This window comes from Musca vetustissima, unplaced genomic scaffold (assembly GCF_032173495.1).
Source record: "Musca vetustissima isolate MV318-11 ecotype Yass unplaced genomic scaffold, APGP_CSIRO_Mvet_v1 utg31836, whole genome shotgun sequence".
NCBI classification, from domain to species: Eukaryota; Metazoa; Arthropoda; class Insecta; order Diptera; family Muscidae; genus Musca; species Musca vetustissima.
Genome location: NW_026880642.1, coordinates 51,101 through 67,137, shown reverse-complemented (window position 1 = coordinate 67,137; position 16,037 = coordinate 51,101). Strand labels below are relative to the sequence as shown.

Here is a 16,037-nt window from a genome sequence, read left to right as displayed (position 1 = left end):
GGAGGTTTGTTACCATATACGACTACAAAAAACCAAATTACAAAGAATTTGGTTGAAAAACGCGTTCAAGAACCCCAAAATACCAAAAATTTGGGAGTACCGTTATATGGGGACTACCAGAAAAACTGGAACTATATTTATAATTTTTAGTGGAATAATTTGGTACACAATAAGAACCGAATGTACAAAATTTCAGAGAATTCAGTTATAAAACGAGCCCAAGAACCCCAAAATACCGAAAACTGGGGGTACCTTTATATAAGGGCTACCCGAAAAAATGGACCTATATTTATTATTTTTTGTGGGGACATTTAGTACCCAATAAGAACCCAATGTACCAAATTTCAGCGTATTCGGTTTAAAAACGCGCTCAAGAACCCCAAAATACCGAAAATTGGGGGGTACCCTTATATGGGAGCTATGCCTAAACGTAGACCGATTTTCTCCAATATAGGGTTCGTCCTTGGGCCAATTAAGTGACCTGTGCCAAATTTCATCCAGATCGGATCATAAATGCGACCTGTACTTTGTTAACAAAAATACATGGACGGACGGACGGACATGCATAAATCGACTCAGAAAGTGATTCTATGCATATTCTCAAAAGGAACCATGGGTCTATCTCGATTATTTTTGCCTGTTACAAACATATGCACAAAGACATAATACCCTGTACCACAGTGTGGTGAAGGGTATAAAAATGTTTGCCGGTTTTTTATTATTTATAGAGAAACTAGCGAAGTGCCCACTACTTCGTATGCGGAAGGGGATTACAAAACAAATAAATAATATTATATTTTATATGAAAATAGTTAATACTTTTATATGGAAACCATTATGCACATTCAAAAGATTTTTTAGCAAATGCCAACCTATGTACACATTTTCAAGACTACATCGATATATCAATTTCACTAAATTTAGTACTTTTATTCATAAGTACAAATTTCCAAAACTACCTCAATCCTACACTGCAACAGTAATATTTATTCCAAAATTCAGGAATTCAGTTCTATCAGTTCAGACAAAATCAAATTTTACTAAATTTAGTACCGTTGGCCGTACCGTAGTACCGTTTATAAATAAGAATTTCACCAAATCCCAAATTGTACCAGATTTTATACCACTCAGTAATTTTCGTACCCATATTACAAAAGTATCTCAATCCTACACTCCGACAGTAATCTTATTATTCCAACTTTCAGGATTCCAGTTCCACTCGTTCACCGAAGTCCAAATTGTACTAAATGTAATACTGCTTCATGCCCATAAGTACGAATTTCCAAAACTATCTCAGCCATGCACTCAAATAATAATCTTAACACCTGATTTACACCTCAAATTTTTTCGTAGACGTAAATACGATTTTTCAAAACTTCCTCAATTATACACTTCAACAGTAGTTTAAACTATAAATTCAGGGATCCCAGCCCTATCCGTTCACACAGATCCAAATTGTACCATATCTAGTACTTTTCGTACTTATGAGTTCGAGTTTCCAACAGTCTTGAGACAGTCTCAATCCTGTACTGTACAGTATATTATGTATTTGTGTATATGTTTGTAACAGGTAAAAAGAAACGAGATAGACATATGGTTCCTTTTGAGAATATGCATAGAATCACTTTCTGAGTAGATTTATGCATGTCCGTCTGTCCGTGTGTAGATGTTGAACTGTTAACGAAGTACAGGTCACATTTATAATCGGATTTGGATGAAATTTGGCACAGCTCACTTATTTGGCCCAAGGACGAACCCTATTGAAATTGAAGGAAATCGGTTAAGATTTAGATATAGCTCCCGTATATAGTAAAAGGTAAAAGGGACACCAACGTCCCTATATATATTTTAATTTACATGAAATTTGGCATAGAATTAGGTCCAGAATGATGTGTGCTAAGTTTCGAGAAAATCGGTTCAGATTTAGATAGAGCTCCCATATATAGTTTTATCCGATTTTATGTAAATGGTGCACCACATGGTACATTGTACTAAATTAGGTCTAGCATGATGTGTGTCAAGTTTCGTAAAAATCGTTTCAGATTTAGATATATCTAGCATATATTTTCGTCCGATTTAATGTAAATGGTGTACCAATGTCCCTATATATCTTTCGATTTTCACGAAATTTGGCATTGCGTGCTGAATTAGGCCTAGAATGATGTGTGTTAAGTTTCCTAAAAATCGGCTCAGATTTAGCGTCATAGGGTCCTAAATTAGGTAATAAAAAAAGCGGTGACAAAGGAACTAGTTCCTTAATATACTTTGCTCCATATAATTTTGACTCCTATATAGTTCCTTAGAATCTCTCTATTTCACCGTTCTTTAGGTTTTTCTCTCACAAATATCCTACCGTTCCACTATGGGAATAGTTCCAATGAATATCAACACATGAAGATATCCCAAAATAGGATTTGCTAGAGATAATGCCGACCATAGGAATACGGCAACAATTAATACGCAAGGACAACAACCACCGCGCAAAACTCAAGCACGTGTTGTTTCTAGACAACAATAGATGGTATCCCTATATTTTTGCCTAAAATGCATGACATGTGGTTTCAATAAGACGGAACGGAGAGTTTCAGTAAGATGGGGAGAGTATGAAAAAATTGGACTAAGCGTCTATCCGCTTAAATTATATGGAAAAATATTAAATTATATGGACCATACTATCGATTAAAATAAAAATTTCATGACCTTTTCTGAATTTTATGTGCTTTTGTTTATCGAAAATCTTTCCTACTGCTTTTAAATACAACCTTTAGCTAGATCGATTCGTCTATTTTATAATTTAATATAATATTGAAAATGATTAAAATAAACTTACCTGTTGTTTTTGTACTTCTTATTTCTAAAGGAACACCACAGCAATAACCCGATAATAAATGGTTATTTGTATTTGAAATTTCTAATATTTCTAATTCGAAGTTACCAATGGCTGTTATCTGAAAAAGAAGAAAATTAAAAATAATTATAATTTCAGGAAATAAAAATATTTAAAAAATAATTCTTAAACGATATAATTAAGAAAATGTTCAAGTGACGCCACACATTGTCATATTAACTAGCAAGAATCATGTGAGCTCACATAAGTATGCGGTTATGTACATATGTATGTTCATAATGATCTGAACAGGTTCTTCTTATAACAGAAATATGACAACAATCCTTTTTGACTTACTTATCGTTTGCACCTTATCCTCTGAGAACTGTCAGGGTTATGAGATAAATTACATAGTGTCCATTTGTGACAGACAATCAGACACTGACAACTATTATGCAGGTATGTATGAATGTATGTATGTATAGAGGGGAGAACATGCACAACATGTTACATGGTTGCTTTCATTAATAAAACTTAAGCATAACTTTGTTAAGAGGAATTACAACAAGTCTAACTGACAATCTCCCAACATACCAATGGACTGGTGGACAGGTAGTGAGGATTTCAGCTGTGATGTAGTGCTAAGGGATGATGTCTGAAGTTATAAGGAATTTTAATAATTCCTCAGAAAAAATCCATATGTATAAATAAAACTTCTGTTTTTTCTTTGCATTCACAATGGCATTGTTTAAATTGTACAAATGTCAAAAAATTTTTACTAGGTTTGTTTTAATATTTTTCGACATAGTTCGCCGTTGAAGTTCAGTGATAAGAAGTTGACTAACTAAACCGATATGTCGCTATAAACTATTTCGACTTTCATTTCGGCCATGGTCAAGAAAGCATGTCTAGGGACATATGGAAGATACCCCCAATGGCAGACGTCGCTGATACAGTAATCAAAGTCTCACCTTGAAAAAAATGTCCGTCAGATATGGAGAAGACGGATGCACACTGTAGAAAGCTGGAAACTTCCTTGTTTCTGTCGTCATAAACTAATAAGTTAGAGTGGGTGCTCCGAAGGAATTTTGGAAATCTCACTGTCGACTGCAGCATTCAAAAGTGTTAAACTTTTATTGCATGACTTTTCTTTTTGGCTGTAAAAACTCAAAGTGATAGATATCGGGTAGGAAAAATATTAAAAATTACAAATAAATTAAAAAAAGGCGAAAGTGCCTTTAATCGCATTTTCCACTACAAACATTCGCCAAAATTTACCGTTAGTTACGTTTATAATGTTTTGCACCTAAGTGATTTTTATGTAAGTCTTATCGAGGCTCGGTCAGCCTAAAGTTAATATTTATTTCCTCAGCCTAATGAGGGTATATACAATTTCATACGGCAATAATGCGGCTCATCAAAATATTGGTTTTAGACTTCATTTGGAGTCCATTTATAAATATTCGCCCGTCTGTCTATTTGGCCAGTTGGTGCGAACGATTACTCTAGAAGGGACTAATCGATTCCATCCAAAAATCGTAATATTTCTCCCAAACTTAGTTCAAGTAGTATGATGGGGAATATCAGTCCACTCCTTCTGGTACCTCCCCCACAAAATGGTCAAAATTGTACCAAAAAAAAAAATAATATATATATATATATATATATATAATATAATATAATATATAATATAATATAATATAATATAATATAATATAATATAATATAATATAATATAATATAATATAATATAATATAATATAATATAATATAATATAATATAATATAATATAATATAATATAATATAATATAATATAATATAATATAATATAATATAATATAATATAATATAATATAATATAATATAATATAATATAATAAACCCCTTTCTTAAATCCAATCCAGGCGATTAGAATGTCCGATTTGAACAAAATTTTGTGAAAGCATTTATCATTACCAAGCATGGATCAAGTTGGCAACCGAAGTTAGGACCCGTCGTCCCCCTCCACTTTTAATTTGAATCGAATCCATCTGGTCCTCCCCCACAAAGTTTCAATATTTTATAAACTTTTAATTTGAATCGTATTGAATAACCGATTCGATCAACATTAAATTCGAAACCTCTTTGATAAAAACATATAAAGCGAACAATAAAAATGTGTGTAGTTCCGAAGGACTCATAGGCTAAGGGTATATATCTATAATATCCCAACAAGGTCAATCGGGACCTGTGATTATTTCATCAAGGTGGTGGCTAAGGATACCAAACTGTACAGAAAAAAAAAACATTTTAGTAAGAAGACAGGAAAGGATTTCGCAGCAACCGCGGTGACAGTTACAAAAGAAACCAAATCCTGCTTAAAGTCTTTGGCAATGAGGATGAGGTCAACAGAGGAACAGCAAAATTCATTGTTCCAGACACCTATGGATCGGTGGAGGCTAAGAAGAGCAGTGAGAAGACAAGAAAGTCGAACGAGTGGCAAGTCTTCACAGGAACCTTTAAAGAAAACACCAACACTTGTAGAGCCGACAACTTGAAAAAGGCTCACATGTCACACGAAGAGTCCTCACAGACATGGCTTAATCCGACGAACAGATAAGTGAGATTCATTGCTTGCTGCTCGATCGGCATCTAAATAGACCATAATCGGTTGTATTTTGGTATTAGGGAACCCCACTGGGAGGGATATAATCAAGTAGGTGTACATGTTGGTGAAATCCCCTATAAGAAGCCGGAATGTTAAATTAAGGTCACTTCGGATGAGTACCGTTATATAAATCGAAACATTTCTGCGAAGAATGCCTTGAACCATCAATATAATTGACGTTGGGTGGAATCTGTATATGAAATCAATAAAAAAAACATATTTTCTTCTTTGAAGTGTTTATATACAACTTATAAACCAGAATGTCAAATTCTTCTTGGTTCGGAAGTGCGCTTAGGATTATCAACGTACTAGCATTTTAGCGGGACATGTATGAGAGACCAATAATGAAAATGTTCTTTGTGGAAGTCTCTTCGATTTTAAAATATGCCTAGGCCATAAATATACCTTTTATTGGGCTGGGTCCTTCTAGAACCTGGAATGCCAAATTACAGCCACTGAATTGGGAAAATCCGACTAAAATCTTACCAACAGTTGGCGGTGGCTAAATCAAAACATGAACATATGTCGCCAATTTTTGCAAATTTACCATCAAAGAACCGGAATGCCAAATTTCAGCCTATTGCATCAAAATACCATGAAATTAAACTATACCAAAACGGGACCAATATTTTTTGTAGGAAGAGTTGATACCCAATGGAAACCCAAATGTTACATTTATGCTGATTCGGTTAAAAAATTTGGCCAAAGTTCCCAAAATACAAATAATCCTTTATATGGGATGTACCACGAAACAAGGACTAATATTGATCATTTCTGGTAGGGAGTTTTCTTTCCCGGTAAGAATCAAATTAAAAAAAATGCAAGTTAACTAATGTCCGCCAAAAAACAGTCCACAATATCTACCAGAGTCTCTATTTCAAAATTTAGAATTCGGAATGACGAACTTAATATACAGTCAAAATCGTTTAAAACGACGTATCGGTTATAACGACTTATCCAAAAGTCCCGGGAAACGTTCTGCCTTTTATAACTACAATTTCGAAGGTCCCTTGACCGGTACAAGCGATTTCGACTGCACATTCCACATAATGATCGAGGCTATACAAATCATATTTATTAGCACAATTTGTTAAGGACAACATATTTCACTCCCTCCCTATTTTTTACGATCATTGATTATAATTTGTCTATGGTCAACATGGCTTGAAACGAAAAAGTAATACAATCAGGAAAAAACAAGTCATTGCTTTTTTGGATCAATCAGTTAAAGTAGTATTTTTGAAACCGGAATTATGTGTGTGTGTTTGTGCCAAAGAAGATTACATTGGGAACAGAAAACATGTTGATGATGATGACGATCACAGGTGTGGATCTGGGAACGAATACACATACAGTGATATAAAGATTTTCCTTCTTTTTTTCCATATATGTGTACACATTAAATGGTCATTGCGAAAAAAGCAAAACGAACAACAACAAACCCCACAATAAAAACCAGAATAAAAACAAAGCGCAAAAAAGAAAACTCAAAACAAAACCAAAACTGATAATGAAAAGCCATGCAGCTAGGAGAAGACGATTGTAGCCGGGGAGGAGAAGAAGATCGAAACAGAAATATTTTACAGCAGTTACTAAAAAACAAACGAAAGAACGAATGAACATCGAACCAAACAAAGAATGTCATGACATTAACCGACATTGATCAATCCTCACGGAAAGCAAAAGGCGATTATACGCCACTCATTGCTATTTGTTTTTTTCTTCTTCTTCTTCTCAAATATTAGCTCAGTCTTCTGTCCGATGGACTTTGAGAATGTGCATCAGCAGGATGAGAATGTTGGGCTGATGTGTTTCTCGATGGATGGCTGAGTGGATGTGAATGAAACACACAACACTCACAGCCGTTGCGGGGAAACTGCAACAGCAACACGTATGTGTGGCAATGGCAGTTTATTGAGCCGCTGTGATATCCATGGCAATGCTGTGGCCATCGTCGTCGACGTCGTTTTCATCGTCATCGTTCTTGTCAAAAGACTAATGCAACAGAAGTCCACTGAATTGACAGTTGTGTTTATTTTGATGGGACTCTTTGGTGAAGATGTAACCCAATGGGCCACAACGACTTTGGAGAAGTGCTATATGGGGTTTCAGTACCATTTTTCAGAGGGGAGGTGGAAATATTTGCTGTCTGAAGGATATACTAATATCAACGGCGACATCATGCAAACGAGAAAATCATTCCTCAACCCACACACCTAAAACCTGATCACCAGCTGATCACCAAAACTTGAAGATGTGACAATTCGACAAAAAGTCCCAGATGATGAAAGGACTAAACTCAACGGACAAATCAGTCCGAGTCATTGGTTGCTAAATAACCGGCATGTAAAGATCATTTTCCTAACAGACCATCAACGGCTGATTTTTGCCTTAATAAAAAAAAGTGAGCATATTTCTTGAAAGTAAATGTAATTCTCTTTAATGCCTTGGGAACTAGACAGCCTTTAAGGTCACGAATAGGAGAAAGGTGGATGATCACACTAATCTATTACTATCAGTCAATTCTGGAGGTAATGGGATAGTTCGATCTCCCACGATTAGGGACTTGTCCCTTTGAACCAAAACTAACTACTGGGGTGTTCCCCAAAAACAAAAAACAAAACATGGAAAGGACGAAAAATAATATTGTTACGATGCAGAGCCTTAATAACTCACGAGTCACGCCCCGTTGTTACCCTGCGATCGTGAGCAAACGTCTCCTACATTTGTGGGTGTCTCCGCATCTGTAATCGTTTAAGAACCAAAGATAAGATTGTGGAGGAAGTATGAGTAAGGATATCGATAAGGGCACAAAAAGGTACAAAGATATTGAACCGGATGTAAAAATTAAAAACAGCAAAAGAATACTCAAAAGGATAAGCCTGACCTCCTCTTCTCTTCCTCGAAAGGGGGCGACAAAGATTTGCTACATGGAAGAGTAGACGAGTTCCAAAACGTCAAAAAAAGAAAAAGAGCTTCCCGACAACTGATAAAAAAGTTGAGCCGTCTCTACTTTAGATGAGACCGTCACGAGAATCCATTGTCTGAGGGCGGCGAAGCTGGGTTTAATATCAAAAAGACTAGCGTTGAATCCGAACCAACGTAATGGCCGAGAATTCCAAAGAAATTTACGGAGAATTTACGAAATAGAAAGAGAGTACCAACCGTAGGTAAGGAGCCGTCAGCTCTGTTATGCAGTGTTCGACAAAAGTATTACGTCCGGTAAACTTAATACAGAGACCCATAAGGAGATGATAGATCCGCTCATTCAATTCTGCCTCCCACCCGATCAAAATCCGCTAAATAGTGGAGTTAAATGTTGTGCCGATAAATCTGCATCATTGTAAGGCAGCAGAGCAACTCCTTAACCAACACAGATGCGATAAAATTTGTTGGGGAGGTACCTGAATGAGAGACCAGACGGGTCCCATATTCGTACTTGACCTATTATCTTGGTAAAGATAATAGGTTGAGCAAAATTTGATTCAAATCTGACACTTCATTCGCCTGATATTGGATTTATAAATATTAAAATTTTTGACCGTTTATGTGGGATGTACTAGAATGAGTGGACCAATGGGTCTTATCTTCGGACTTGACCTAGGATTGATAAAGATAATAGGTTGTGCAATGTTTCTGGTATAAATTTGCGTAGAAAATTATGATTATAAGTCCAAAGTACGACATAGCCCCCCATATAAAGGTACATCACCATTTTAGCTCCATTTTCCAACCGAACGATCTGTAATTTGCGTACCAGGTGTTTGGAGTCCGACATATATCTATAAAAAAATTTTTACACCAATTGTATGTTTTCAAATAGCCCCTATATAAATACCTATACCACCGATTTTTCTGTATTTTAAGCTGGTAGCCGCATTTTTGCGACCAATAAGGGTCTGATTTCTCATTTCACTGTTTTTAGCTTTATTTACATTTTCAAATGAAAAGTTTCAAATATGGCATTCCAGGTTCTTGGAAAATAAAATACTTATCTCCAGAATATATTCAACATAGGTTAAATGTTTCTAAATGCATACATTTACCTATCTCTCATATTTTTAATCAAAAAAAATTCGTTCCCGAATTTTGGTATTGTAGAAGTTATACATTTTATGTTGTTCGTATGGTTCGAATCTAGCGACATATACACTCTTATTGCACTGTGCGACAAGCTCGGTGATGTGGCGTGGTGATACTTTTTGCTATAATTTTATACTTGAAGAGATAGCTTCATATCTTCATTTGTAGCTATTATATGTATTTTGTTTTTAATTATTGGAGAACATTTCATTATAATTGGAGTCCAGTTCAAACAAGGAATCGATTTAGACGGATGAAATGTTCTACATAAAAATTCCTCTTTTCAGTACAATAAGGCATTACCGAATTCGTTAACTTCCCACCCAACTAACATATCCCGATCTCACATGTAACCACCATTCGCATGACAATTGAAGATGTTACAAATGCGCAAATGGATATTCTCAGCGTTTAACATTTGTTGACTTGGACTCGTTCGGGATAATCAATACAGGTTATTTTCTTTAACGATAAGACTCTTTGCAGCAGTCACACACATACACAGACACCCGTGCAGACATGTTTTGACATTGATGTGTGTTGGTGGTGACAGCAGTTAGTGGCAAGCGTTGACTTGGACAAACGCTAAGACCAAGAAGAAGAAGAAGGTGGATAAATTGGAATTCCAAATTCGTTTTGGGTTTATAACAATCTCGGTTTGTTTTTGGCGAAGTATGTAACTCCTCCCTACTGGCTAATTACCATTTCTCCAGAAACGAGGTAAAGAAGAATTTTACTTTTAAAAGTGAAAATACCAAACAAACCTCAAATTCATTTCATTTTATAGTCCACGGGTAACTTTTGATGACATCAAAAGAGTTTCTTTATGTTGCTGTTGGCCAAAAAGATATGGCATTGGAAGCCCAATGACCATTTAGTTGTGACCAAAACGGATAAGTTCAACAATGTTGATGGAAATGATGCTGGTGTCTCTGACGATGATGCTGCTGCTGCCGATGAAGGTGATTCTTATCGATTGGTGTTGCCTTTGCAGCATTTGTTGGGATGAATGGCAGCTAAGCCATCTTCACCAGCACCACCGCCAAAAAATAAAAAAAACTTGTATGAGGGAGCAACATCAGAATGCCAACTGCTAAAGCGGTTCCGACAATTGTTCAGTGTGGCAAAAGTATGTGGCACATCTTCTTTTTCGTTTCGGTTCGTTTTTTTTCTTTTTGTAGTTCTCAAAGTCAATGGAATTTGCATGACATCGTCCTCATTAACGAGTTGTCATCCTCTTTAGTTGTTAGTCGTAGTAGTGGTGGTGATGGCGGTGGTTAACTTGACAAAAATGGGAATGCCTCAAAAGCTGTGTTGCCACGAAGTGAAAACCTCCAAATAGAAGTTTCGATAAATAATACCGCATATGGTCTAAACAACCAAACATTGACATTGAAATGATGATTGAGTTAAAATTTTGGTAAAGGAGATTGTTATAAACTAACATATTTGTGAATATGTTTGAGCAAAAACTTGATAGAGGATAGGTTTTTTAGAAGTGGCTGCATTGTATGTCAGTAGTTTATTTCTTGTGACCACAAATGGATGTTCATGGAATCGTTTCTGCAGTCCACTGAAAATAAATGCTTTTTGTATATAAAATATGGAAATAAGTAATCAACATTGTCATTTCTATGGAGGTCATTTAGCCACTGTCCTATATTGGGAATTTTTTATAAAAAAAATTACAGTGTGTTGGCTAAATGTTTGCCAATATTAACACATATCGATTGTGGGCCACAAATGACAGATATAACATTTACATGTGTCAAAATATTAACATGAAGTAACGGCCAATAAAACAGATGGAGCTGGTGATTATAACGAACGTTAAAATGGGTACTAACTTTTCCAGTAAAAAATCGAGTTTTTGTACCAGCGTTATATCACCAATTGACGTCTTGATATGTTTTCTGTCCAGAATCGAGTTTTTGTACCAGCGTTATATCACCAATTGACGTCTTGATATGTTTTCTGTCCAGAATTTTGCGACCGGCTGCTACCACTCACAACCTTAAGAATAACTGCCAATAACATAAAAATAGTCGAAACATACATGTACAAATTTAATAAAAACCATTGAGCGGAGTAGTATAGTCGGATGGGGCCGACCATATGATACCCTACACAACTTCCACGAAAATCTAACTTTCTGTGATTTTAAATTCTGAACTTGTGCAATATTTCGCAATATTTGCACCCTCTTGACCGACTAGAGGTGAACAAATGTTACTAATATTCAGTACAGTCCTTCTATTTACTTGTCCAGATTCCCTTCACCGTGGGTTTCTGTTGTGATGTTCGGCTTTCAATTGTGGCTGCACAAAGCTATAATCATAGTTGTGTAGGGTATAAAAAGTAAAAAACAGTAAGGAAAGCGAACGGGGCACGCTACTCTAGAATCAATTCAACACGATATGCAAAGTTTAGTCTCAATCGGAAAATCGTTTGGAGGTTGGTGCACCTTTTACAAAAAATCGGACAAAAATATATCTGGGAGCTATATCCATATTTGGTTCGATGTTAATAAAACTTAACGCACGTTATTTTAGAGTCAATTAAATACATTATTCAAAATTTCGTCTTAATAGGACAAACACAGGGTGTTTGGTGCACCATTCAGATAAAAACCGACAAAAATATATATGGGAGCTATATCTTATTCAGAACCGGTTTTAACAAAACTTTGCATACATCAAAGTTTCCACAATTTCAATAGGGTTCGTCCTTGGCCCAAATGAATGACATATGCCAAATTTCATCGAATTCGGATGATAAATGCCACCTATACTTTGTGATTTTATGCATATTCTCAAAAGGAACCATGTGTCCATCTCGTTTCCTTTTGCCTGTACCACTGTGTAGGAAATGGGTATAAATAGGAGTAATTTTCTTTCCCAGGTTTCTAGAGGCCAATACACATCTCTTTACAAATTATCGTTAATGGTACATGCTTTGAAATAGCCCCAATAAAGTTCAAGCCACATTTCGGTATTTTGAAGGTTTTAGCCGCATTATAATAACAAAGTAGCAGCAGTTTGTTATACTGGGTCCATAGAGGCTGAAATGCTGCGTTGAATGCAATTTCCGATATAGGTCCATGTTTTAATGAAGTTTCAATATTTTCATTTCATTTTCAGTATTTTAAAGGCTTTTGTCGCATTTTCCACCAAATAGTTGTAATTTGACATGCCTCGTTCTTGAATGCTATACAAATTCCTATATTGGCCCACGTTTTGTCATCGCCCCCATATAAATACCCGAGCTATTAGTCTGACAATTGAATGTTTTAAACTCACATTCAAACTGAAATTTGGTCATCCGTCTTTTACAGATTGAAAAAAAAATGTTTGCAAAACTACGATATAGGCCCATGATTTGATATAGTACCCATTTCGATATTATAAAGTTTCATACGAAGTTCCCCACAGATGTGACTGCAATTTGACATTCCATTCCAGCTCGGTTTTCCAACCTGAATGTCTGTAATTCGATATTTAATTTTCTTAGAGCGTAAACAACCAACTAAAATATAATTGACAATGACATGGCCTCTATATAAAGGTCGCGAACTTTTCAAGAAATTCAGAATGTAAGGGGTGAAAGGTATAAAAAGTTCGCTTTATGACAGAAGCTTTATACTACCTATGGTTATTACACTGTGCACCAAAATTGTGATCATGGTATGGGGAGTGGAAAATTCATATTGTAAATGAAAGATCTTTGTGAGTATATGAATACCTCAGAAGAAAAACCAGTAAGGAAAGTAGTAAAGTCGGACTGGGCCTTTGGGTATATTCTACATATGCATCCGTATAATTGTATGTCAATGTTCCCTCGATTAAACATACTCATGTCTTTCTGCAACCTATGATAAATTTAAATTCATTCGGGCAGATTTAGATCATGGGACAAATTTATGGAAAACGATTCCACCTAATATTCCACCTAATATAAGCAACATCTTGCGTTTCAAACATGAATTACAAGAATATCTTATATAAAATGAACAATAAACATATTTTGTTATTATCTTTATTCATAATATACTCTTGAAATATTCAATGTACCACTAGCACCACTTCATAAGAATTTTATTATTCTCACTGTGCTAGATTTATATCGATAAATAAAATAATAAAAAAAAAAAAAAAAATTGACACCTGTTAGATATACATATGGAAGCTATGGCTGCATCGGCACCAATTTCAATAAAATGCAATAACGTCATTTAAGTCTCAATTCGATACGTTGTGCAAAATTTCGTGTTAATCGGACAAACATTAGGTGTTTGGTGCACCATTTATTTATATATAGGAGTTACATCGAAATCTGAACCGATTTTCCCGCAACTTAGCACTCATCATTCTAGACTCAATCCATACCAAATTTCGTGCAAAAAAAAAATCGGACGAAAATACATATGGGAGCTATATCTAAATCTAAACCGATTTTCTCCAATTTCAATAGGGTTCGTCCTTGGGCCAAATAAGTGACCTGTGCCAAATTTCATCCAAATCGGATCATAAATGCGACCTGTACTTTGTTAACAAAAATACATGGACGGACGGACAGACGGACATGCATAAATCGACTTAGAAAGTGATTCTATGCATATTCTAAAAAGGAACCATGGGTCTATCTCGATTATTTTTGCCTGTTACAACCATGCACCACAGTGTGGTCAAAGTCAAAGGTCAAAGTTCGGAGATATGGCATGGTTATAATTTTTTGCTGCTTACCCTACTATACTTTAAGAGATAGCTTCCTATCTTTATTTGTAGCTATTGTAAGTATTTTTATACCCTTCACCACACTGTGGTACAGGGTATTATTTGAGATTACATTTCTGCAGTAAAATCAAATGAGAATTTTTTGTAGAACATGTTGTCCTTTTCATTTCTTTTGTGTCCATTTCGTTCTTAATTTATTGAAGCGGATTCCAATTATTACAAAATTTGATTTTTCATCCTTGCAATATTCTACAATTTTAGGGGAGGTCGTCCAAGACGAGAAATCGATATTTTAACGTTTTATTGGTCTATTCTCGTTTTTACCCGTTTCTTGTCACTAAAACCCTATCTTTATTCAGTATACATTCCTCATTATGTAGACCTGTCGGGTTAGTCAGAAAAATGCATATCTAGAAAAAAATCGGGGAAACAAGAACCTGTTTTTAAATTTCTGAATCGGATATTCATATAATAAAACCGGTGTTAATACCTTATACGCATATAGTTAAAAAGCTGGTAATAACGAGCTAAATAATCGGTTTTATTATCTGAATATCCGTTTCAAAAATTTAGAGAACCGGTTATTTTATTCATCGAAATTTATTGGGCGTATTTTGCAAACAAAATACATAATATAGCTACACATGAAGATATGAAGCTATATCTTCAAGTACAATAGGGTCACCAGCAAAAACGACACATCTTCGAACTGTGACTTATGCGAATCGTTCCTTCTGGGGTTTATACCCACCAAGGTCTTTAATCCACCTCCCCAAAATTTTATCAAACAGTGAAATGAAATGGAACCCTCAGTAATGAAATATAAACCTCTAAAGTCACAAGCATTTCGAACCGGTCTACTCTTCATATTATAGACAATTTTTAAACTGCTCTTTGTATAAAAATTATCTTAAATTGATTCCATATAAAATTTATAATTATTGATGTGTTTATATTAACGTTCATATAAATGTGTATTAATTACAAATAATTATCTACAACAACTTACCTTATTAACTAAAACACTTAATATTACAAAAACAATAAATGTTGACATTGTTATTGAACTGGTGGCATTCAGCTTTCTACAATTATAACTGCAGGATGATGACGATGATGTTGTAGTTGTATTACTGGAACGGCTGGTACTGTTATTTATCCTTGCACAGCAATTCGTTGATTTTCGACGAAAGTGTTTTGTAAACATTTTACAAATGGCAGGCATTGGGCGTAGAGATGATGCTGTTGAAGATTTTATCGATGTTTGGGAAGTCATTTTTGTTAATATTAAATTATTTTTATTATTGGGTATTTCACTTCAATTCCTGTTTAAATTATGTTAATTTGTTTACTTAGTTTTTATTTTGAGACACATTGTTTAAGTTTTTTTGTTAAGATTCACAAAATATATTTTCTCAATTTTTGTATATATTTATTTTTTCGTTGCTATAACTATATGAAAAAGAAGATACATATTATAATAAATCACTCTTAATTTTTGTTTTAATTAAGTTATGAATATTTCTATTTAATTATTCCACTTGACTTTTAGTTATAATGTCATTTTTTATTAAACATTTTTATTATTTTTATTTGCATATAATCGTTTTGCTTTTCAAATATTTCCTTGTAAATATAATAATTGTCTCCTCAAAGAATCACATGTTATTTGATTCACTTTCATATTACAACAACATCACAAAAATGTCCATTCATTATTTTTTTCTTTTGGTTTTCATTCATTC

The 16,037-nt window shown here is 34.7% G+C and overlaps 1 protein-coding gene across 1 annotated transcript in view; it reads right to left on the bottom strand.

Moving 5' to 3' along the window:
- The window catches only part of LOC133326385 (protein serrate-like), a 71,614-nt gene extending 56,218 nt beyond the window's left edge, over nt 1-15,396 (bottom strand). Inside the window, 2 exon segments of the mRNA XM_061535037.1 lie at nt 2,831-2,948; nt 15,302-15,396. Coding sequence (XP_061391021.1) covers nt 2,831-2,948; nt 15,302-15,349 — 166 coding nt within the window. The 5' untranslated portion in view covers nt 15,350-15,396.
- Nucleotides 15,397-16,037: the final 641 nt, after the last annotated feature.